This window comes from Schistocerca cancellata, chromosome 2, assembly GCF_023864275.1.
Source record: "Schistocerca cancellata isolate TAMUIC-IGC-003103 chromosome 2, iqSchCanc2.1, whole genome shotgun sequence".
NCBI lineage: Eukaryota > Metazoa > Arthropoda > Insecta > Orthoptera > Acrididae > Schistocerca > Schistocerca cancellata.
In genome coordinates, this window is record NC_064627.1 from 647,125,654 (window position 1) to 647,152,037 (window position 26,384).

Here is a 26,384-nt window from a genome sequence, read left to right on the forward strand (position 1 = left end):
GTCTACATTGAGATTCAATTGCCATTCATTGTACCATGCGTCAATTCGTTGCAGATCCTCCTGCATATCAGCACAATTTTCCATTGTTACAACCTCTCGATATACTACACTGTCAAGAGTGACAGTCGGCACCGTTTATTACGGCATGAGTTACTTGCGCGTCGTCTACTTCTCTGCATACCTTTGACGAATGTGCAGAAACATGCTAGACGGCAATGGTGTATGGAATGACTTCACTGGGGACAGGAATGGCATCAGATAGTGTTTTCGAACGAATCTAGGTTCCGTTTGTTTGAAAATGATGGCCACATTTTGGTTCGTCGCAGTGGAAGCAGCATCACACTGGCGGCATCTGCACAAAACATATAGTGCCAACTCAAAGCCTCATGGTGTGGGGTGCTATTGGGTACAACCACAAATCACAGTTGCTGCGTGTCCAGGGCACTGTGAGCAATGTGACCTACATGAATGACATCCTGTGACTCATAGCCATACACTTTCGGCACAACAACCCGGACGCCAGTTTTCAGCAACACATTGCCGCACGAACACGTGCTTCTTGGTGTCACAGGATGCCAGCCTTTTGCTCTGGCCCGCCAGATCACCAGACCTGTGATATGGTGAAACGACGGGTGCAGCTCTGTGGCCCAGTACCAACCACAACAGATGAACTTTGGCATTAGGTGAATGCAGTGTGGATGGCTATATCACAGGACGCCATTCGCGCCTTATACCCGTCGATACCATCACGCATGGAACCCGTTACCAGGGACCATGGCGGAACCTGTGCCTACCAGACAACAGGGTACATCCTGAACCGAGTTGAATGAAATGCTAATCATTTCTGCACAACATACTAACGTATATGTGCTGTGAATATGATTGTCCTATCTCTAGTCGTTCAAGGTTTTCTGTTTTTTCTGAACATGGGTGTAGCAGTAGTTGCACAAACTGATTAGCAGGAACTTTTAGTGAATACTAAGGCAAGCTGAAGCTACAAGAAACCATTGAGTCACGAAAATCATAACACGAACTTTCCTTTTTTTTAAATCTAAATTTTCACTTTGATAATTGTGTAACTGTAACTCACAGGAAAATGATTATTGAATGAAGCTGTATCATTACGATGAACTAAATAACAGTATTCGGTAATGAGTAAGCATAAATAACTTTCTGAGTAAAATTAAAGACAGTAAATATTACAGTGAGTGACGTTACGAATTATGCATTTACGTAACTGTCCAGTAGTGATGAGATTTTGTTGTTCTTTGATTATTACTATTTGATTTCCATGAGCTGCTACCTGATTGAAAGACATTTGCTCACGGTGACACTTCCATCTAAAATTACACTAGAGCAATATTTACCACTTTTGTGCAGTTCTCGTCTTGCAACAAACCAACTATTCTTATGTACGTTTTTCACCATTAGCAAACAGTGATTTCAATGACAGTAATTTTGCTCTTGTAGTGAGCTGGGGGCCGTTAATTTCGTTTAATTCATCGACTAAACTTTTTGTTGTGGTCTTCAGTCCTGAGACTGGTTTGTTGCAGCTCTCGCTGCTACTCTATCCTGTGCAAGCTTCTTCATCTCTCAGAACTTACTGCAACCTACATCCTTCTGAATCTGCTTTGTGTATTCATCTCTTGGTCTCACTCTACGATTTTTACCCTCCACGCTGCCCCTGAAGACAGAGACAGGTGGGCCCAAAAAGAAAGAGGAACAGATAGCTCTAAACATAAATGAGGCATTGATAACTAGTGCATGTGATGTACAAAACCTCCTGAACAAGTACTTTGTTTCTGTTAGTGGCAGTTTGGGGTTATTAGGTTTGGTAAACAATCCAGAGGATATCTGAGACCAATCTTTACAAATAACGTCACTAAAATGGAAATGACATTCATGTCTCCCAAAGAAGTAGCATCCGTCACATCCTTAAAAACTAAGTATTCTAATGGGTATGAGAACGTACCAACAAAGTTAAAGACGTTCATGTGAGGTGTGAAATCCATCTCTTATCAGCAGAACATGTCCATACTGGCTAAAATATGCTGAAGTTACGCCTCTTTGCAAAAGGGGAGATCAAGAGATACCATCGAAGTATTGACCAATTTCACTTTTGCCAGATTTTTAAACAAAATGTTTGAAAAGTTCGTGTTCAAGTGTCTTCTTAATCATCTGACTGCAAAAAATATATTGTCCTAGTCACAGTCTGGCTTCCTTAAGGGTTCCAGTAGAGAAAAAGCTAATTACATTACACTGAGAATGTACTTAATTCTTTAGATAACAAATTAGAGGTAACCAGCATTTTCTGTCATGTGTCAAAAGCCTTTAACTGTGTGGAAAACAGCATTTTCCTAAGTAAATTAGAATATTATGGTGTCACTGGCAGTGCTACAAAATTGTTTGAGTCTTACCCAGCTGGTAGCAAACAAAGGGTGTCGTTGCGAAATACCTCTGCAGGAAGCAGACATTCTTCATCTGATTGAGAATAAATTACATGTGGTGTTCCTCAAGATTCCATCATGTGTCTGTCGCTTTTTCTCGTGTACATTAATGACCTCTTGTCTGTTACATTGTCAGATGTTAAGTTTATTTTGTTTGTGGGTGATACAAACGTTGCAATAAGTAGCAAATCAAGTACAGATTTAGAGACAGCAGCTAATCAAATTTTCACTGACATTAATAAATGGTTTAAAACTTATTCACTGTCATTAAACTTTAAAAAGACTCACTATATGCAGTTCAGAACCTGTAAGAGATTTCCTTCCAGCTTGTGTATGACACACAAAGACAAGCAGATCAAAGATGTTGACAGTCTTAAATTTCTGGGATTACAACTTGATAATAAATTCGGATGGGAAGGGCATAACACGGAATTCCAGAAACGCCTAAACAAGTCTGTACTTGCAATGAGAATTATGTCAGCTGTAGGAGATATTAATATAAACTTTGCTTACTTTCGTAATATTGTGTCATATAGGATCATATTCTACGGAAACTTGCCAAACTGAACAGAAATTGTATCTGCAAAAGAGGTGTAGTGAACAACAAATTAGAGAATAGATAGAAAGCTTGAAATTTAATACATTCCAGATTGAAGCTTCGGATTTAATACACTCCAGACTGAGAGGAGCTTGGGTGAATACCACGTCAAATTATTTTATCTATGCAAGGAAAGGTGGGCTCAGTTGGATTACTAAATTACATATTTAGTTTCCAGAATGAGATTTTCACTCTGCTGTGGAATGTGCGCTGATATTAAACCTCCTGACAGATTAAAACTGTGTGCCAGACCAAGACTCAAACTCGGGACCTTTGCCTTTCGCGGGCAAGTGCTCTAGAGCACTTGCCTGCGAAAGGCAAAAGTCCGGAGTTCGAGTCTCGGTCCTGCACACAGTTTTCATCTGTCAGGAAGTTTCACATGTATAGTTTCTTTGAGAAGCAACACACTGTGTTTCATCTGATGTAATATGATAATTCCATGTCACGTTATGAAGTGTATCTCTTCTAAACATTGCTTACTAATATTACATTATTTCCATCATACAAAAGAACATCAGTGTGATCAATCAGCACGGGTGACTAGGAATAGTGTAAAGATAACAAGGAATACGATAGCATCTGTAGGCATGTATTATAAACAAACATCTCGTTAGTATGGCTGTCATTATCAGTAGCTCTGAAACGATCACAATGCAGCACACAGGAGCTAAAGAAAATGTCACCAGAAAATGCCTTTATCATTCAAACTAAGGCAATTGTAAAGGAATTGTATGTCTGTAATAAGTAATTATTTTTCTACTTTAAGATGAACAAATTATGAATTTATATAGCTTAACATAGGTACAAAGAAGGTAGCTGCGAAGAAACCATGGGTAACAGAAGAAATACTTCAGTTGATTGATGAAAGGAGGAATTACAAACATGTTCCGGGAAAATCAGGAACACAGAAATACAAGTCGCTGAAGAATGAAATAAATAGGAAGTGCAGGGAAGCTAAGACGAAATGGCTGCAGGAAAAATGTGAAGACATCGAAAAAGATTGTCGGAAGGACAGACTCAGCATACAGGAAAGTCAAAACAACCTTTGGTGACATTAAAAAAAGCAACGGTGGTAACATTAAGAGTGCAATGGGAATTCCACTGTTAAATGCAGAGGAGGGAGCAGATAGGTGGAAAGAATACATTGAAAGCCTCTATGAGGGTGAAGATTTGTCTGGTGTGATAGAAGAAGAAACAGGAGTCGATTTAGAAGAGATAGGGGATCCAGTATTAGAATCGGAATTTAAAAGAGCTTTGGAGGACTTACGGTCAAATAAGGCAGAAGGGATAGATAACATTCCATCAGAATTTCTAAAATCATTGGGGGATGTGGCAACAAAACGACTATTCACGTTGGTGTGTAGAATATATGAGTCTGGCGATATACCATCTGACTTTCGGAAAAGCATCATCCACACAATTCCGAAGACGGCAGGAGCTGACAAGTGCGAGAATTATCGCACAATCAGCTTAACAGCTCATGCATCAAAGCTGCTTACAAGAATAATATACAGAAGAATGGAAAAGAGAATTGAGAATGCGCTAGGTGACGATCAGTTTGGCTTTAGGAAAAGTAAAGAGACGAGAGAAGCAATTCTGACGTTACGGCTAATAACGGAAGCAAGGCTAAAGAAAAATCAAGACACTTTCATAGGATTTGTCGACCTGGAAAAAGCGTTCGACAATATAAAATGGTGCAAGCTGTTCGAGATTCTGAAAAAAGTAGGAGTAAGCTATAGGGAGAGACGGGTCATATACAATATGTACAACAACCAAGAGGGAATAATAAGAGTGGACGATCAAGAACGAAGTGCTCGTATTAAGAAGGGTGTAAGACAAGGCTGTAGCCTTTCGCCCCTACTCTTCAATCTGTACATCGAGGAAGCAATGATGGAAATAAAAGAAAGGTTGAGGAGTGGAATTAAAATACAAGGTGAAAGGATATCAATGATACGATTCACTGATGACATTGCTATCCTGAGTGAAAGTGAAGAAGTATTAAATGATCTGCTGAACGGAATGAACAGTCTAATGAGTACACAGTATGGTTTGAGAGTAAATTGGAGAAAGATGAAGGTAATGAGAAGTAGTAGAAATGAGAACAGCGAGAAACTTAACATCAGGATTGATGGTCACGAAGTCAATGAAGTTAAGGAATTCTGCTACCTAGGAAGTAAAATAACCAATGATGTACGGAGCAAGGAGGACATCAGAAGCAGACTCGCTATGCCAAAAAAGGCATTTTTGGCCAAGAGAAGTCTACTAATATCAAATACCGGCCTTAATTTGAGGAAGAAATTTCTGAGGATGTACGTCTGGAGTACAGCATTGTATGGTAGTGAAACATGGACTGTGGGAAAACCGGAACAGAAGAGAATCGAAGCATTTGAGATGTGGTGCTATAGACGAATGTTGAAAATTAGGTGGACTGATAAGGTAAGGAATGAGGAGGTTCAACGCAGAATCGGAGAGGAAAGGAATATGTGGAAAACACTGATAACGAGAAGGGACAGGATGATAGGACATCTGCTAAGACATGATGGAATGACTTCCATGGTACTAGAGGGAGCTGTAGAGGGCAAAAACTGTAGAGGAAGACAGAGATTGCAATACGTCAAGCAAATAATTGAGGACATAGGTTGCAAATGCTACTCTGAGATGAAGAAGTTAGCACAGGAAAGGAATTCGTGGCGGGCCGCATCAAACCAGTCAGTAGACTGATGACCCAAAAAAAAAAAGAAATAGCTTAAGAGTGGTCAGTAATCTGCCAATGTTTGCTTTATAATGTAGGAACCACAGAGGGGTAATATGCCCTGCAGGACAATAATGAATAAATGAACTGTTTTCTACAACAAAACTAAAGCTCCATTCATTCATATCCATCTCATTTACAACTTTCTTTACGTTAATAAAGTACAGAGAACAAAACGAGTATGGTTTATCGAGTTTTGCAACTCACTCATTTATCCAAGAGCAAACAGGTTCTAATAAACGTGTGCAGAAATGTTATCTTTTGCTGGCAAGACTTTTGGAGATGAGAGCACAGTTAAAAAAGTTTGCCAACTTTGGCACTAAAAAGTTTTACAGGTTATTCAAAAAAAATGTTTTAAAGTTTTTAGCATCTGTATCAAGTCAAGTAACCAGTGAATATTAAAAGGAACCATCTGAGTTGTGTACAGTTGTACAGTAACTCTTTATAAGGGTTACAGAAGTATCTGCTTTTATCTCTGCAAGGCTGGCACTTTGGGTTAAGCTGACAATGGGAATAATAGCTGGAGTAAAACATGCCAGTATTCATAACAAATAAAATAGAGAATATTGATCAGATTATCCAAGATTACTTCTGGTAACACACAAGAGAAAAAACAATAAAATATCACAGTCATTGACAGCAAGAAGACAAAATTATTCATACACTTGACTCATATTAAGCAGGAATTAGGTTCAAGCCCTCACCTCACATCCTGTATTTAAGTTTTATTGTTTCCCTACTTCACTAGAGGTAACTATTGAAACAGTTCCTCCAATATGACTCTTGAGAAATTTCTTCCTTGCAGATTTACAACCAGAAAAAGCATTTTAGTAATTGTCTCGATGTCAACATGAAATTAGATCCAATCTTTCTCTTTTATTTTTATTAAATGGACAAAGAATGTGGTGGAAGGATAAACTGAGTAATTTCTAATGCTTTGCCAACTTTGGCACTAAAAAGTTTTACAGGTTAAAAATAAAAATTGGACAACTTTTTTCTTTGTGTTTCTTCAAAAAAATGTTTTAAAGTATTTAGCATCTATATCAAGAATATTATGACATTCAATAAGGGTATCTATTTGTTTCTTTAAATCACGTGAAGATTGCTTAAAATGTAACATATAACTTTTCATGTCTGTAATCATGTGTTTGACATTTAAATGAACATATTTACAACATTCAATTCGTTTTTGTGGATTCATACCTAAGGAAGACAACATACAAACAATATCGTTTCTATTATGCACCTATTTTTAGTTTACAAAGTATTTTCAACTAGTAATTGACTAGCAAGGAAGAATTAAAACGAACTTTTAAGCAGTAGATATTATTGTATAAATGTTATTGTAATGCCATATTTACAGCAAATTAGGTCTTCTCTGTTATCAATATGGTTTTAAATGAAAAACTGCTGTTATTCCACACATTACTTTAGTACTACATCAATAATTGTCATTTGAAAAGTTCACTTTGGTGTCCACTGCATTTATCATCTCACAAGACAATAGTCAATTCTTGCTTGAGGAAAGCTTGATAAGTGAAATTCTGGTCCTTTGACAAATTGTCAGTAGAATGTTCACAGAATTAATGTTCCCAAAACAAGCATTGATGATAGGATTGTTCTGGTTTGGGGCACCAGAAAAGGAGCACAACTAATATTTTGACTTCAGCACTCCATAGCAAACTGATAACTATACCGTAATGCCATCAAGTTTATCAACAATAGAATATTCTTTCATGAGAGATCGATTACACATCATTATCAACTATTAAACATACCAGTGACAAACGTATCCTTTCACCCTAAACATCATTTTGTGTATTTTTACGCACAAAAAGAAATCACACCTATGGATATCTTCCTCCAAACAGGACTCTGGAGTAAGGTCATAAGTATTCTCAATATGATAGTTCAGAATCAGATACTTATTTTAGTCTTCAGCTCTTTGTATGTAATCTTGGTCTGAGGAAATACCTTCTGCTTTGCATTTTCTTTGCAAGGCGCATACTTTTTCTCGGCTCGCCCTCCTTCCGTTCAGTCCAAACATGACGTGGCAGTTTGAAAGCATTCTGAGCCACGAAGCTCAAGAGTCCCTTATGGTCCCAAGGCTCCCTGCTTCTCTTTCCTGTGGCGGGTGCGCATTTTCTCGCTTCAGCTTCGAGATTGGGCGACTGCTGTGGCCTTGTTGGTGTCATGCACTGTACTTCCTCATCTGCAGGCTTTGGTCTGCGGCGATCCTGATGATTCCGAGGCCGCATGTTTCTCTTCACACTGGTGCAGGTAGATTCTTTAGCTACAGACTGAAGCCTCAGCGAGCGACGTAACTGTTTAGGAGCTGAGCAATGGGCTGCTTCGCACATAGCCTCTGTTTCCCTATATGGCCGTTTCTGGGCCGCCGATATGGTAGTTGAGCCTGGTAATAGGAGCTGAGTTGATGATGCATCTGTAAAATTCTGCCTCATATCTTTATCTCGTGAAGAATGGGACTGTTCTTTTAGCATAGGGAGCGGGAAATAGTAATTCTGTTGGGCACAGGAATTTCCAGACGATGATGGCTGGGAAAGAAAAAGGAGCGCCTTAGTATCTTTCTCAGGTGACATGATCGAATCCATAGATAATGTGCTCGACTCCAGATGTGATACTGATGGCACTGCAAGCGCTGATATGGGAGATATAGGCTTTTGGAGAGGCAGAGTATTCTGCTCTGCTCTTTGTCCCTCTGTGGGTACTTCAGCAAGGAGCTGCTGGTTAGACAGTGAGCACACTGTTAGTGATTGAACATGAAGCTGCTCACTCCCCACTCCACTTTCATCATCATCATCATCATCATCTGGATTGACATGAAACACTTCAAACTCCTCACCTCCTGGCTGCATATGTTCGTCAGCCATATTTTCTGCACTGCTTGTTGCATCACTGTGCACATAAAAGCTGTCTTCTTTCAGTTCGATGATTTTTTGTTTCTGTTTTGGAACTTTATGGGACAACTCAATCATGTCCAAAAATTGATTCTGCAGTAGCCAGCAAATATATAAAACAATTGCTGAAGGGTCCATAAACATTTGTGCAAAACTGGCCACAAGATCAAACATGGATATATTAGCTCTCTCAGTTATGGGTTGCATAGATATCCATGGTAGGGCAAGCTGATGTGGCACTAATTGTTCAAATCGTTTCTTTGCAAAACTGGGTGTAGATGTCTGCAGATTTTTCAGGTTTTCATCCAAGTCTTCCTCTGAATCGTTAGATACATCTGACAAATGTGTGTAGGTTAGTTGGCAAATGGGAGACTCAGTGCGTCCATAACAAGAGTCTTGAAATGCATCAGCATTCTGGCATGAATTTTCATCTGCTGTACTTCCCCTGTCTACGTTTTGCAGGGCATTCTTTGGCATAGATAAGTCAGTCGGCTGCTCGTTTTCCAGAGTATCAGATTCATCAGACATAGTGCTTACTGGCGCGTATTCCATAGATTGTTGATGTGCCGCCAGTGGATGAACTGAATAGCGGCCATATTCGGCAAATGAGTTGAAAGAAGAAGATGTGACCTCTGCAGCTGGAAGGTGGTTGTGAGTACTGACATGAAGCTTCTGCACTGAAGAAGTCAACTGATTTTCACTGACTCCAGAAGCGCCATCCAGTGAACTAACATGCACTTGTTCTACTGCACCATCTATATTCCCTGGCTGAATGGTGTCGCTAAATTTGGAGACTGTTGGGGCCAGTTCTCCGCTGAATGCGCAGCCGCTACCGCTGATATGGGAAAGAAATCCGTGCCGTGTCTCTTCGTCTTCAATCGCTGGAGAACTGAACACAGGATACCAATTTTTTTGGTATGGCGAGAACATGTCTTCAGTGTATGGTTGCCCAACTCGCCCAAAGGAGAATGGATCGATTTTCGAGTGTGAAGTCGCTAATGGCCAATGGTTCTGTCTGGTCCCATGGTGTGGTTGGAACAGGTCATCGAAATGGGCATCCGGGTTGGGAAATGATACACCCAACATGCTCGCTGACATGTCGTAACGTGTCCTGAAACAGAACCATAAAGTACATGTTACTGAGTGAGCTCCAAGTTAATTGATTATTTCTACCATTTTTATGAGCTCATTGAATAAATCTCAAATACTGATAAAAATAGAGTATAAGAGAAAAAACGAAACACCATGAAGGAATTATCTGAATAGCAGGGAAATCTGTAGATGAGATTTACATTCACATACAAACAAATGATTACAGTTTCAGAAAAGCTGGACGATTTTTTTTATTTTTTTTTTTTTCAAGAGAAACAGCTTCATATATTGAGCAAGTCAATAAGATATTGGTCCACCTCTGTCCCATATGACAGCAGTTAACCGGATGGCATTCATTGACAGAGTTGTTGGATGTTCTCCTGAGCGATATTGTGACCAATTCTGTTCAGTTGGCAAGTTAAATCGTCAGTATCCCAAGCTCGTTGGAGGGCCCTTCCCATAATGATCCAAACATTTTTAACTGGGGAGAGGTTCTGCAACCTTACTGGCTGAGGTCAGTTTGGCAAGCGTGAAGACACAGACTAGAAACTGTCACCAAGTATGGGAAGACATTATCTTGCTAAAATGTGCTGGCCTGAGTGGCCGAGCGGCTCTAGGCGCTACAGTCTGGAACCGCGCGACCGCTACGGTCGCAGGTTCGAATCCTGCCTCGGGCATGGCTATTTGTGATGTCCTTAGGTTAGTTAGGTTTAAGTAGTTCTAAGTTCTAGGGGACTGATGACCTCAGAAGTTAAGTCCCATAGTGCTCAGAGCCATTTGAACCATTTTTTGCTAAAATGTAAGCCGAGGTTGGCTTGCCAGGAAGGGCAACAAAACAAGGTGTAAAATATTTTCGACCATAGCTGTGCTTTAAGAGTGCCACAGATGACAACCATAGCGCCCTGTTATGAAAAATAATAGCACCCTAGATCATCAGTCCTGGTTATTGGGCAGTATGGTGTGACATTGAGGTTGACATCACACCTCTACCCAGGACATCTCCAGATACGTTTTCACTGTTCATCGGAGCTCAGCTCGCATCGAAAGTCATTACTGAAGACATTTCTACTTCTGCCAACGAGATTCCAGGCAGAACATGCCCGACGCCACTTTAATTGGGCTTCCAGTATACAGGTGTTTTTGTTAGCGCATGGGGGCCATGAGCGTAGCCCTCCTTCTGTGATCCGCCTATTAATATTCCTTGTGGTCACTGAAGCACCATTTGCACGTTGTATCGATGATAATGATGAATCTGGGGCTCTGAGTGGCCCTCTAATGATTTCTCAGACTCCACATTGCCCCTTCTCTATCTCAGCTGCTTCCTTCACTACACTGTGCTCGGCCATGGTTCACCCATTCCTGCCAATAACATCGAGTAGTGACATCAAACCAACTCATATGTCGAGCGATTCACCAATTACTCTAACCGACTTTTTTGAGGCCAGTTACACGTCCTTTTTAAATGCCGACATCTGCGTATATTGTTCATGCACCTGTCTGTGAGACGTACTTACTGTCCAACTGAATACGTGGAACGAAATTCGCAAAGACTTTATGCCCTGGTATCGACATGTCCCCTGTTTACTATCCTTGCTAGCTGCACGGTGAAATCGCGCTACAGCATCACACATTCATCCATCGGCCACCAAAGTTTACAATTTGCATTTTCTATCGATGCCTTTATGAATAGCAGTTTGTGACCTGTTTGCATAACTCCTTCACGTTGCGTCGTTTTATTTTCTTATAGTGTATTTATCGAATACTTGGTTCAATTAAGCTTGTTTGAGGTGGGCGCATGTTTTTGTGTCATGTTATAAAAACGTTTTTAAACTAATGGAAAGTACCTAACCTACCTTAAAGCTATTGAAATGTTTGTCTTCTGAATTCCAGCTGGAACATGAATCTTTGCTATGAAGCTTTTGCTAACTTCTTACACTGACAAAAATACAGGAAGTGCACATGTTCGAAAGGACAGACACCACTTATACAGTTGCAATAACGATGGCTAAAGACCCCTTCAGTGCATATGCACACCATGCTCGTACTCTTAGGGGAATCGGCGAGATGCCGTGAGTAATGAGGCTAAAGAGCAGGGGGCACCATATCACGAGTGTGTGGTATAAGTTGAGAATTTGGTTCTCATGCGAGGCGTGCTACGGTAGACCGTGCCAGTTGTGTTGACCGTTGTCTCTGGGTGGCATAGTGGTCAGTGTATGCGTTGGTGAGGAGGAGACCTAGGTTCGAATACTGGACGAGCATAAATTTTCAACTTGCCCCATTGGTATAAATCAATGTCCACTGGCAGCTACTGTCGTTAATTCCTTTGTGTCAGTGAAGTTATAGTTCGCCATGCTGGCTTTGGAATTCCTACAGTCAGAGTATTTGAGCTTCCTTTAGAAAATCCGCTGGAAGAAATATATATTGCCTTATGACTTTACAATAGAATACTATCAAATGTGGCAGAAAGATAGTCAGAAGCTCATATGTTTCCCAACTTGAATGGCGTTAGACAAATTAAGACAAAACAGCAGAAACATATCCTCTCAAATGTCAATATTTTTGCAGCTATCGTGCACTTATTATAGAGGGTGTTAGGAGTATAAATGCAGATATTTTTATTGGTGACTGAGGACACTGTACTGAACAATGTTGCATCACTATTTACTTTATTTGCAGTGTAATAATTATAATTATTAGGACCAGTATGTTTTAGGTTGCTTGGTACCTCCAAATAAAGGTGGCAAGTGTAAGTCATTAATGTACATTTTGTCCTGAGCAGCAGGTCAGGCATTGCAGTATGGTGGCGTGGATGCAAAATGGTTCGTCAACACTTACAGGTGTAATCCACTTAGTAGTCCAGTTCGTGAAGAAAGCACCAGGCAGTAAATTATGTGACATGTTTGCAGAAAGACTGTTAGATGCAGAAAAAAAACAACTAACACACTAAAGTGAGTACATATTGAGGTACCAATGATTACAATATCTGGACTTATACCCCCAACACACTGCGTATGATGGACAACTGAGGATTTGCGCAGTATGTAGTTCCTCAGAGCAAATTCGCACAGAATGTCCAAGAAGGAGTTGCTGTGTGACGAGTACACAGGCCCCAGCCGTCCTGTAGTTTCCGTGTGTTCATGATTCAGCTCCACGGGAGGAAAGGATCGCTAAGAAACCAGAAATGACAGTTTGAGGAATACAAGGCACCAAAAGAGGGAACTAATGACACCAATGCGGGCGTGGGTTCAACACCACGAGCTACGAAAGATGTTTGTATGAAGGAAACTGCTACTGTATATACACTCTATTAAAAACAAAACAAAAGAACCAAAAAAACAAATTGGTGACAAATTGATATTGATACGGGTAGAACCAGAAAATGGAAAACTGTAAACTTTGGCGGCCAATGGATAAATATGTGACGCTTCAGTGCAATTTCACTGCACAGTTTGCAAGGATGGTAAACAGGGAATGTGTCGATAACAGGGCATTAAGTCTTTGCAAATTTCATTCTGTATACTTAGTTGGACAGTATGCCTCACAGACAGGCCTCTGAAGAATATGCGCAGATGTCAGGATTTGAGTAAGGCCATGTAGTTGGGCTCAAAGAAGCTGATTGGAATAATCGGTAAATCACTCGACGTTTAAATATGATCGATGTCACGATTCGACAGTGTTGGCAGGAATGGGTGAACCATACCCAAACACAGTTTCAAGAAGGAAGCAGTCGACGTAGAGGGGATAGAACATGAGGACCGAGCAGTGGGTGAACCATGGCCGAACACAGTGGCAAGATGAAAGTGGTCAACCAAGAGAAACGACAGATCTGGGGACCCAGTAATCGTCAGAGACTCACTTAGAGCCCCAGATTCGTCATTATCATCGATCTGACGTGCAACTGGTGCCTATTGACCACTAGGCGGCTCAGAGAAAGGGGGTTGACCTCACGGCATCCTATGCACCGACTAACACTGATCTTTGTACATCACAAGCCCATCTGCAGTGGCGTTGGGCACATTTAGTATCGTGTCTCATTGACAGGTTGTAGAGCTGTCTTCTGTGATGACTTCCACATGGAACTGATCCTCGATGACCGACGGCGAAGTGTCTGGAGACGTCCCAAGAGCAATGCAATATCAATCTGACTGTCGCGCACCATATGGCCCAACAGTCAGGGATGATGGTCTGGGGTGCCTTTTCTTTTCACAGCAGGACTCCTTTGGTTGTCATCCGTGACACTCTTGCAAGCATAGCGGTACGTCGACCATATTCTACGCCCCATTTTATTGCACTTCATGGCAAACCAACATGGCAGCCCACACACAGTGAGACTTTCTACGGCTTGTCTTCGTGCTTGTCAAACCCTATCTTGGCCAGCAAGGTCGCCGGATCTCTCCCCAGTTGAGAACTTTGGGAGTATTAGGAGCAGGACGCTCCGACTATCTCTGAAATTTGACAATCTAAAGCACCAGTCGGCACCATATCGCTGAGGGGGGCATCCAACAACTTTATCAATCAATGCAAAGCTGAATAACTGCTTGAATAGGGGACAGCTGTGGACCAACGAGTTGCTGACTTGCCTAGTTTGTGAAGCTCTTGCTCTAGAACATATCATCCATTTTTTCTGAAACTGTAATCATTTGTTTGTCTTTACTTGTAAATCACATCTAGCGGTTTCCATCCCATTCGGATAACTCCATCATGCTGCGCCGATCATTTTCTTATTTTTAATTTTTTAGTGTATTACGGACTCGGGGAACGTGTCGAAAGAAATCGGAAATTGGACAAAGCTGCAAACCATTGCATAGCTATGGAACATGACAAGAGGCCTTTCGTTAGAAAGAAGGGGTAAATTATGTCCGATGGGTCATCTGCAACATCTTCTGAAAGGTCGCGAAATTCATCTCCTTCTAGGTCGCCGAAGAGAATTTCGAAGAAAAGCAAGAAAAGGAGAGTGGCACATTCAGCAGAGGAATGATTGAATCCTGCATTAAAGGAAAAATTAAGACCTCTAACGGAAAATGAAAGAATACTAGAAAAATATTCGACAGATTGACTCGGAGAGTATTTGGAAGGGGGAGTGAGTCTGGCTGAAGCAGATGACGTTAGTAGAGAAAAACAGGAGACGGCTGACGTCTCAAATTAGGACGACAGAACTCTGTCTCAGAAAAAGAAATGGACTGCACGGACTTCCAAGAGGCTACAACGGAACAAGGTGTGGAGATAGTCGAGCCACATGAAACATAAATATGAATTTTTGGAAACTCTGAGGTTTTTGAGGAAAAATAGCGTGGAACGAAAAAAAAATGAAATGGACAGGAATACTCCTTATTAACTGACTTCCTTACTTGAACACCTGGATAGGAAAACGGGACTAACATGTAACGTGTCCACGATAGACATCAACAGGATTCAAAGCGCAGTGAAAGTCGTCTCTCTACAAGAATTTCTGTAACAGTCGCCGGCCGCTGTGGCCGTTCGGTTCTAGGCGCTTCAGTTCGCAACCGCGCTGCTGCTACGGGAGGAGGTTCGAATCCTGCCTCAGGCATGGCTGTGTGTGATGTCCTTAGGTTGGTTAGGTTTAAGTAGTTCTAAGTTCTAGGGGACTGATGACCTCAGAAGTTAAGTCCCATAGTGCTCAGAGCCATTTGAACCATTTTTTGCTAAAATGTAAGCCGAGGTTGGCTTGCCAGGAAGGGCAACAAAACAGGGTGTAAAATATTTTCGACCATAGCTGCGCTTTAAGAGTGCCACAGATGACAACCATAGCGCCCTGTTATGAAAAATAATAGCACCCTAGATCATCAGTCCTGGTTATTGGGCAGTATGGTGTGACATTGAGGTTGACATCACACCTCTACCCAGGACATCTCCAGATACGTTTTCGCTGTTCATCGGAGCTTAGCTCGCATCGAAAGTCATTACTGAAGACAATTCTACTTCTGCCAACGAGATTCCAGGCAGAACATGCCCGACGCCACTTTAATTGGGCTTCCAGTATACAGGTGTTTTTGTTAGCGCATGGGGGCCATGAGCGTAGCCCTCCTCCTGTGAGCCGCCTATTAATATTCCTTGTGGTCACTGAAGCACCATTTGCACGTTGTATCGATGATAATGATGAATCTGGGGCTCTGAGTGGCCCTCTAATGATTTCTCAGACTCCACATTGCCCCTTCTCTATCTCAGCTGCTTCCTTCACGACACTGCGTTCGGCCATGGTTCACCCATTCCTGCCAATAACATCGAGTAGTGACATCAAACCAACTCATATGTCGAGCGATTCACCAATTACTCTAACCGACTTCTTTGAGGCCAGTTACACGTCCTTTTTAAATGCCGACATCTGCGTATATTGTTCATGCACCTGTCTGTGAGACGTACTTACTGTCCAACTGAATACGTGGAACGAAATTCGCAAAGGCTTTATGCCCTGGCATCGACATGTCCCCTGTTTACTATCCTTGCTAGCTGCACGGTGAAATCGCGCTACAGCATCACACATTCATCCATCGGCCACCAAAGTTTACAATTTGCATTTTCTATCGATGCCTTTATGAATAGCAGTTTGTGACCTGTTTGCATAACTCCTTCACGTTGCGTCGTTTTATTTTCTTATAGTGTATTTATCGAATACTTGGTTAAATTAAGCTTGTTTGAGGTGGGCGCATGTTTTTGTGCCATGTAGTTATAAAAACGTTTTTAAACTAATGGAAAGTACCTAACCTACCTTAAAGCTATTGAAATGTTTGTCTTCTGAATTCCAGCTGGAACATGAATCTTTGCTATGAAGCTTTTGCTAACTTCTTACACTGACAAAAATACAGGAAGTGCACATGTTCGAAAGGACAGACACCACTTATACAGTTGCAATAACGATGGCTAAAGATCCCTTCAGTGCATATGCACACCATGCTCGTTCTCTTAGGGGAATCGGCGAGATGCCGTGAGTAATGAGGCTAAAGAGCAGGGGGCACCATATCACGAGTGTGTGGTGTAAGTTGAAAATTTGGTTCTCATGCGAGGCGTGCTACGGTAGACCGTGCCAGTTGTGTTGACCGTTGTCTCTGGGTGGCATAGTGGTCAGTGTATGCGTTGGTGAGGAGGAGACCTAGGTTCGAATACTGGACGAGCATAAACTTTCAACTTGCCCCATTGGTATAAATCAATGTCCACTGGCAGCTACTGTCGTTAATTCCTTTGTGTCAGTGAAGTTATAGTTCGCCATGCTGGCTTTGGAATTCCTACAGTCAGAGTATTTGAGCTTCCTTTAGAAAATCCGCTGGAAGAAATATATATTGCCTTATGACTTTACAATAGAATACTATCAAATGTGGCAGAAAGATAGTCAGAAGCTCATATGTTTCCCAACTTGAATGGCGTTAGGCAAATTAAGACAAAACAGCAGAAACATATCCTCTCAAATGTCAATATTTTTGCGGCTATCGTGCACTTATTATAGAGGGTGTTAGGAGTATAAATGCAGATATTTTTATTGGTGACTGAGGACACTGTACTGAACAATGTTGCATCACTATTTACTTTATTTGCAGTGTAATAATTATAATTATTAGGACCAGTATGTTTTAGGTTGCTTGGTACCTCCAAATAAAGGTGGCAAGTGTAAGTGATTAATGTACATTTTGTCCTGAGCAGCAGGTCAGGCATTGCAGTATGGTGGCGTGGATGCAAAATGGTTCGTCAACACTTACAGGTGTAATCCACTTAGTAGTCCAGTTCGTGAAGAAAGCACCAGGCAGTAAATTATGTGACATGTTCGCAGAAAGACTGTTAGATGCAGAAAAAAAACAACTAACACACTAAAGTGAGTACATATTGAGGTACCAATGATCACAATATCTGGACTTATACCCCCAACACACTGCGTATGATGGGCAACTGAGGATTTGCGCAATATGTAGTTCCTCAGTGCAAATTCGCACAGAATGTCCAAGAAGGAGTTGCTGTGTGACGAGTACACAGGCCCCAGCCGTCCTGTAGTTTCCGTGTGTTCATGATTCAGCTCCACGGGAGGAAAGGATCGCTAAGAAACCAGAAATGACAGTTTGAGGAATACAAGGCACCAAAAGAGGGAACTAATGACACCAATGCGGGCGTGGGTTCAACACCACGAGCTACGAAAGATGTTTGTATGAAGGAAACTGCTACTGTATATACACTCTATTAAAAACAAAACAAAAGAACCAAAAAAACAAATTGGTGACAAATTGATATTGATACGGGTAGAACCAGAAAATGGAAAACTGTAAACTTTGGCGGCCAATGGATAAATATGTGACGCTTCAGTGCAATTTCACTGCACAGTTTGCAAGGATGGTAAACGGGGAATGTGTCGATAACAGGGCATTAAGTCTTTGCTAATTTCATTCTGTATACTTAGTTGGACAGCATGCCTCACAGGCAGGCCTCTGAAGAATATGCGCAGATGTCAGGATTTGAGTAAGGCCATGTAGTTGGGCTCAAAGAAGCTGATTGGAATAATCGGTAAATCACTCGACGTTTAAATATGATCGATGTCACGATTCGACAGTGCTGGCAGGAATGGGTGAACTATACCCAAACACAGTTTCAAGAAGGAAGCAGTCGACGTAGAGGGGATAGAACATGAGGACCGAGTAGTGGGTGAACCATGGCCGAACACAGTGGCAAGATGAAAGTGGTCAACCAAGAGAAACGACAGATCTGGGGACCCAGTAATCGTCAGAGACTCACTTAGAGCCCCAGATTCATCATCATCATCGACCTGACGTGCAACTGGTGCCTATTGACCACTAGGCGGCTCAGAGAAAGGGGATTGACCTCATGGCATCCTATGCACCGACTAACACTGATCTTTGTACATCACAAGCCCATCTGCAGTGGCATTGGGCACATTCAGTATCGTGTCTCATTGACATATTGTAGAGCTGTCTTCTGTGATGAGTTCCACATGGAACTGATCCTCGATGACCGACGGCGAAGTGTCTGGAGACGTCCCAAAAGCAATGCAATATCAATCTGACTGTCGACCACCATATGGCCCAACAGTCAGGGATGATGGTCTGGGGTGCCTTTTCTTTTCACAGCAGGACTCCTTTGGTTGTCATCCGTGACACTCTTGCAAGCATAGCGGTACGTCGACCATATTCTACGCCCCATTTTATTGCACTTCATGGCAAACCAACATGGCAGCCCGCACACAGTGAGACTTTCTACAGCTTGTCTTCGTGCTTGTCAAACCCTATCTTGGCCAGCAAGGTCGCCGGATCTCTCCCCAGTTGAGAACTTTGGGAGTATTAGGAGCAGGACGCGCCGACTATCTCTGAAATTGGACAATCTAAAGCACCAATCGGCACCATATCGCTGAGGGGGGCATCCAACAACTTTATCAATCAATGCAGAGCTGAATAACTGCTTGAATAGGGGACAGCTGTGGACCAACGAGTTGTTGACTTGCCTAGTTTGTGAAGCTCTTGCTCTAGAACATATCATCCATTTTTTCTGAAACTGTAATCATTTGTTTGTCTTTACTTGTAAATCACATTTAGCGGTTTCCATCCCATTCGGATAACTCCATCATGCTGCGCCGATCATTTTCTTATTTTTAATTTTTTTAGTGTATTACGGACTCGGGGAACGTGTCGAAAGAAATCGGAAATTGGACAAAGCTGCAAACCATTGCATAGCTATGGAACATGACAAGAGGCCTTTCGTTAGAAAGAAGGGGTAAATTATGTCCGGTGGGTCATCTGCAACATCTTCTGAAAGGTCGCGAAATTCATCTCCTTCTAGGTCGCCGAAAAGAATTTCGAAGAAAAGCAAGAAAAGGAGAGTGGCACATTCAGCAGAGGAATGATTGACTCCTGCATTAAAGGAAAAATTAAGACCTCTAACGGAAAATGAAAGAATACTAGAAAAATATTCGACAGATTGACTCGGAGAGTATTTGGAAGGGGGAGTGAGTCTGGCTGAAGCAGATGACGTTAGTAGAGAAAAACAGGCGACGGCTGACGTCTCAAATTAGGACGACAGAACTCTGTCTCAGAAAAAGGAATGGACTGTACGGACTTCCAAGAGGCTAAAACGGAACAAGGTGTGGAGATAGTCGAGCCACATGAAACATAAATATGAATTTTTGGAAACTCTGAGGTTTTTGAGGAAAAATAGCGTGGAACGAAAAAAAAAATTAAATGGACAGGAATACTCCTTATTAACTGACTTCCTTACTTGAACACCTGGATAGGAAAAAGGGACTAACATGTAACGTGTCCACGATAGACATCAACAGGATTCAAAGCGCAGTGAAAGTCGTCTCTCTACAAGAATTTCTGCAACAGTCGCCGGCCGCTGTGGCCGTTCGGTTCTAGGCGCTTCAGTTCGGAACCGCGCTGCCGCTACGGGAGCAGGTTCGAATCCTGCCTCGGGCATGGCTGTGTGTGATGTCCTTAGGTTAGTTAGGTTTAAGTAGTTCTAAGTCTAGGGGACTGATTACCTCAGATGTTAAGTCCCATAGTGCTTAGAGCCATTTTCTGTAACAGTCGGATACTGATATAGCCCTGCTCCAGGAATTTAATATCGGCACAGTTTATATCTTAAGTTATAAAGAGATTTTAAATATAACACCAGAAGGGAAATGTGGGTCTGCTGTCCTTGTAAAGGAAGGTATTGTAGTTAAATATATTTGTCTTTTAGAAGTAAGGGAGGTACATCAGTCGTAAAAATTTTAGCACTACTGTTAAATATTTATTCCCCTTCAGGAATAATGCAAGAGAGGATGCGGATAAACTTTTTTAAGAACAACTTGGTATTTTTAGTCAAACGGAAGCCGGCAGAAGCTTTAATTGGTGGTGATTATAATTTTGAAATCCATAGAAACGATCAGCGCCAAATTTTAAGTCCTCCAGAGAACTGGAGGCTTTGGTGGCAAACGTGAAGTGGAAGGACGTGTGGGAAGTTGAATACCCCACGATGTTCAAATATACATACATCAGTAGTTGATCACAATGCAGGATCGACAGAATGTATGTAACAGCAAATCTAGAGAATACTAGGTTGGTGTATTAGTTCGTAGCGTTCTCCCATTTTTAATAAACACAACAGATACACATAACAGACAAATAATCATCAACAATATATTCTCCTGCACTATTTACAACAGTCTACCATTGCGGGGTAACTTTTCGATTCCGCGACTGTAGAAATCACGTGGTTTCAAGCCGAGTAACTCGTCGAACCACGCGCGGGGCGCTTTTTCATCCGGAAGTGAAGTTCCTTCAAGGTTGTTCGATAGAAAGTGGAAAAGATGAAAACCTGAGGGCACAAGATCAGGTGAATAAGGTGGGTGCGGAACGACTTCCCACCCAACACCTCTACAGCGTTTTATGTTAGTCTAACAGAATGCGGGCGGGCATTATCGTGGAGCAGCGTCACTCCACGCCGTCTTCCTGGTCGTTGTTCTTGGACTGCGTCTTCAAGACATCTTAGTTGTTGATAATAAATGTCAGCAGTGTTCGTTACTCCTCGGAGAATCAATTCGTAGTACACCACACTGCTGCTGTTCCACCGGATGCGTAACATTACCTTTTCGGTAAGCGCGCAGGAATTGTTACGGAGAGTTGTTGCTTTGTTTGGGCTCAATCATTCCTTTCTTTTCTCTATGTTAGCATAAAGACACCATTTCTCGTCACCACCAACGAAACAGGATAGGAATGGTCGGTGTTGTTCACGAGCCAATTGTTGATGAGCAAGCAGAGATGCGCATATGGCCGACAGCTGATTTTTTTTTTTATTTTGGCTTAGACCATGCGATACCCATACACCCGATTTTTGAACCTCCCCCATTGCATGCAAATGTCGCATCACGATGGAAAGGTCACAGTTCATCACATCTGCCAGCTCTCGAGTACACTGACGTGGATCATTGTGGATTAATGCTTTTAAACGATCTTCATCAAACACCGAAGGTCTTTCTGAACATGGAAAGTCACTAATGTCAAAACGATCCTGTTTAAAACGAGAAAACCATTTTCTTCCTGTGAACTATCCAATGGCATTATCCCCGTACACGGTGCAAATGTGTGTGGCAGCATCCGCTGCTTTCACACCTCTACTTAGCTCGAACATAAGGATATGCCGGAAATGTTCCGATTTCTCCACTTGGCACTCCATTTTCTAGAGTCCACAGCCTCACTCACTATCTCCAGATGACAAAATGACAATATGTAATCTCAAATAGCAACAGTGAGCTATAAACAAAAAAGGACAATCGATAAATAAACCCAAATCGAGGGTAATACCAACCTGCAAAACTAAAACTCAACAAATTTATGCACCAAAGTAATGAAATGAGTGGAATTGACGTTATCCCAGTGCCTTCTCGGACAACCTCACAGTGAAATGCTGCATTAGACTCAAGAACAACGAACATAATTGTCGTTGCCCTTTATGGAAACAGAATATCATTGTGGTGTTACAGGATATCCTTGTTAGACAAATAGAAGGTATATAACATAAATATAGGTCCAGCATCGAGTGATGGACCTTACGTGCAAGAAAGAAACTGAATTCAGCCCTCGTAGTTTAAGAAAGAGGGAACGAGAGAGAGAGGGGGGGTTGATTCGCAATACCGTTTAGTTCCGCTATGCCATTTTAAGGGAAATTTTCGACCAGCAGATATCTGAAGAGCTTCTAAATAGCAGAAAAATATCAAAGCTAAATTTATAAGTATTAAAAGTAAGCACCTGGGGTAGTTAAAAATTACATCTACAATCAAAACAACCGTGATGGAAGAACACTCTTCATTGTGTCACTCAATTTAACGTGAAAGAAACACAAGTTTTGTGGATTACCTCTGAGCGGAAGGCAACAGTGTACTGTCAGAACAAAAAGACATTGTACGTGAGGTTAAGAGGTTTTATAGTACGTTGTATACTGATGCCCAGCATAATCCAGGTCCTTCAAGAGGTTCGCTGCAAAATACAGGTGTAGACGACGCCAGAACTGAAGAGGACAATAGGTTTCTCACAACAGAGATAACCAACAACGAGGTGTTTACCAAACTAATTCTTCGCCTACCCATTAGTCACCAAGACCTGATGGCATGCCTTTTGAGTTCTATCGAGAATTCTGGCCTCTAATAGGTAATCAGTTTACGGATGTGATAAATGAAGCTCTGAATTAGTGACTTCCACACGAGTTCAAAGAAAGTGTAACTGTATTAATACCAAAGGGCAGAAAGACAAAAGTAAAGACCACAGCAATGTGAGACCGACATGTCTGATGAACTCTGATTACAAAATAACTGCACATGTTCTGAAAGAAAGAATGAGAACACTAACGGAAAACATAGTAGGAGGAAAACTTTTAAAGCTGCTTGTGAAAATAGGGGTGCCATTGTCGTCTTTTCAACAGCATCCGCAAAAGGAGGCCTCACTTTTATTGATTTCTCAGTGTCATTCGACAGGGTTACCCACCTATTTTTATTCACAACATTGACACATGTGGGCTTTAGTGCATTGAGAATGGCTAGCTTCTAGCTGACATCTATTTTTTACAAGACATATGGATGTTTCTACATAATTCTTGATTTTATACGAACTGGTTTATGGCCTCCATATTACCTGCATATATTTTTACATCTACTAGATACAATCGTTTGACCACCTTTATCGACATTGCCTCTTGACGTGTTGCTTACACATTTTGGGTAAATGACAACAGGATAATTACATACATCTGATTCTGGAGCACATCTATGGATACTTACGTCATGACATTTGCGTTAATAGCATATTGGTATCTCCCCTATCGTAACCCAGTATTTACTATGCGACAAGTGAATTCGTTCTTTATTTTTGGTCCACTTTACCTGTTTGTTTTTCTTGTCATAGGTGACGCTGTTCTCTCACTTACCCTGTATAAGAGCTACATGTCATATAGAGGAAGGTGTCTTTGGTATTCTGATTGAACTGAGTGTTTATCTGATATATTGTGTATATATTCCAGTACATTTCTTTAGACCTAATTCATAGTTTACAAGTCGCTATACAGAGTGAGTCACTAACTATTGACACCTAGAATAAATCCGGAAGTATGATAGGAACTGAAACGTTTGTGGGACAAAAGTTGCATGGGACCACAGGGGCCATAATATGACGGTTTTTCGTTGCTAGGTGGGGTCTTCTGAGATATGAAGGTCAACTTTGTTTTTTTAAATGGGATGCTGAAGTTTGGTAGTCATTTTCTGATAGTGGCTATCGAGACGAATCCAATGATGTGTAACAGTAAGGTCTTTGAAGGTCAACGAAGGTCACAAAGGTGGCATGAACGTCCATTTACAGAAGGTGTTCAAAGCAATGACCACTGGTATCAATGCAGTGCTGCAACCTTCTTACCATAGATTGAGTGGTATTCCTTATCACACGGGCACTTATCGAAGCACAGCCTCTGACAATTCTCTCTCGCATATCTTCAGGTGAAATCGGAACGTCTTTGTAAACAATGTCTTCTACGAATCCCAACAGGAAAAAATCCAGAGGTGTCAAAGTCTGGGGAACGAGCCGGCCACGACACATCTCCTCCGCATTAATCCAACGTTTTAGGAATTGTCTCTGCAACTCATTTCTAGCCATCAGCGAAAAATGTGCCGGACACCCATCATGTTGATACCATATTCTCGCCCTTGTTCCTAAAGGTTTTTCTTCTAACAGACCTAATTTTTCTTGCAGGAATGTGTTGTACTTCCTACCATTAAGACTTCCTTCGACGAAATAGGGGCCTAAAATTCTGTCCTCCAGAATCCCACACCACACATTCCCCAACCCGGTTTTTGGTGTCCAACTTGCAGCAGACAACATGGATTTTCAGTTGCCCAATAATGTATGCTACGCAAATTAACATTTCCATGGTTCGTGAATGCAGCTTCGTCAGTAAATAAAATCATATTAATAAATGTGACATCCCTCTGAATCTGAATTGAGTCCATCGGCAGAATTCAATATATATATATATATATATATATATATATATATATATATATATATTACGTGTTTTATATATATATAACACGTAATTTTGACTCTGGTTATTAGGTTCACTTTAATAGTAGATGTTTAATATTACATAGTTTCCTCATTTATATTAATACAGTGAGCAACTGTTCTCTCGTTTTATTCCTCAATCTGTCATTTACCCTGTTGTCAAACCCAATACAGTTTGGTTTCTGTTAAATGTTTACTTTATATTATCACTGTAGATAACTGATTTCTTAAATCCTACATCGCCCCCTTTTATTATGTAGTTTACACTGTCATTATTATTGTTGTCTTTACACAGGGGCCTGAAGATGGCATAGTAAGACGCTGAAACTGGTCGCACAGATAAATTACACTCAAAATATCTTTTTGATATTGGTAAGGAACAATCATACAATAATTTTTAAATGAACACACCGCGATTTGACTGTATTGTTGTTTGTTTAATTATGAAGTGACTGAGTATATGTCCTACAATATGTGTTAAAGACATAAACTCAGTCACTTGAAAATGACATAAAAAGCCGAAACCTGTGACATAATTAAATAAACAACAATATAGTCAACTGGTGGCGTGTTCATTTAAGAACTCAAAATATAGATGGCTGGAGGTGTTTTTGATTTTACATTTCTTATTTTCGATTGCAGCTGTAACAGCTACGGTACTCATGTTATTAGCAATGCTCACTTATTATCCTGCTTAAGGACCTACGCCATTCACATACTGAGTTGTCAGTATCATCGAATTATTGATTTGATTGAAAGTAAATGAAACATTTCACCCTCAGTTTGTACTCGTCACTATACAGCTGTGATTGTTTTGTTTCAAATGACTCACGGGCACTGCCATCATCATTACATAGTAACTGCTTGTCAGTATGTGACACAGCAGTTATCTACGAATGACACGTAATTGTAATTTTGACCCCTGGTTAATAGGTTCAGTTTTATATATATATATATATATATATATATATATATATATATATATATATATATATATATATAGTTTCCTAGTTTATATTAATACAGTGTGCAACTGTTCTCTCGTTTTATTCCTTAATTTATCACCGACTTTGTTGTCACACCCTATACAGTTATTGTTATTTTGCGCTTAAGCTTAATTGGTGAAGATATTCATTAGTGGATGGGTTGTAGTTGAATTTCTTAGTGCGAAGTGTCTTGGAGTTAGTAATATTATTAAATAATATTAATGACGTAGAAAAATTGTGGCACATTTTCTTATTTCTGCTCCATGAATCGTTATGAATGTGACATCATGCTTCGCAATATGCTCCAAAATGAGGCACATAAAAACGGGATTTTTCGGTGCTCATATTCTATTGGCGATAAAAAGATAGTATCAAGTGTTTTAGATAGACCTTGGGCTAGGAACCATTTGTGTACCCATCAGAAGGATCGTCATCGTGTCACTATATTGCAGTACAGGATCAAAGTATGAATATTACACACTTCCTCCTGCTTAGTTAAATGGAGCAAATCGGTTCGCTCTTTTTTTGCATTTGACGTGGTCGACGGTAGGCTTGA

At 41.0% G+C, this 26,384-nt stretch overlaps 1 protein-coding gene across 1 annotated transcript in view; it reads right to left on the reverse strand.

Annotated features, from left to right (window-relative positions):
- Window positions 1-5,968: 5,968 nt before the first annotated feature.
- Window positions 5,969-26,384, reverse strand: part of LOC126162318 (uncharacterized) — a 31,301-nt gene continuing 10,885 nt past the window's right edge. The window contains exon 2 of the mRNA XM_049918742.1: window positions 5,969-9,826. Coding sequence (XP_049774699.1) covers window positions 7,735-9,813 — 2,079 coding nt within the window. The 5' untranslated portion in view covers window positions 9,814-9,826 and the 3' untranslated portion in view covers window positions 5,969-7,734. The remainder of the gene's footprint in view (window positions 9,827-26,384) is intronic.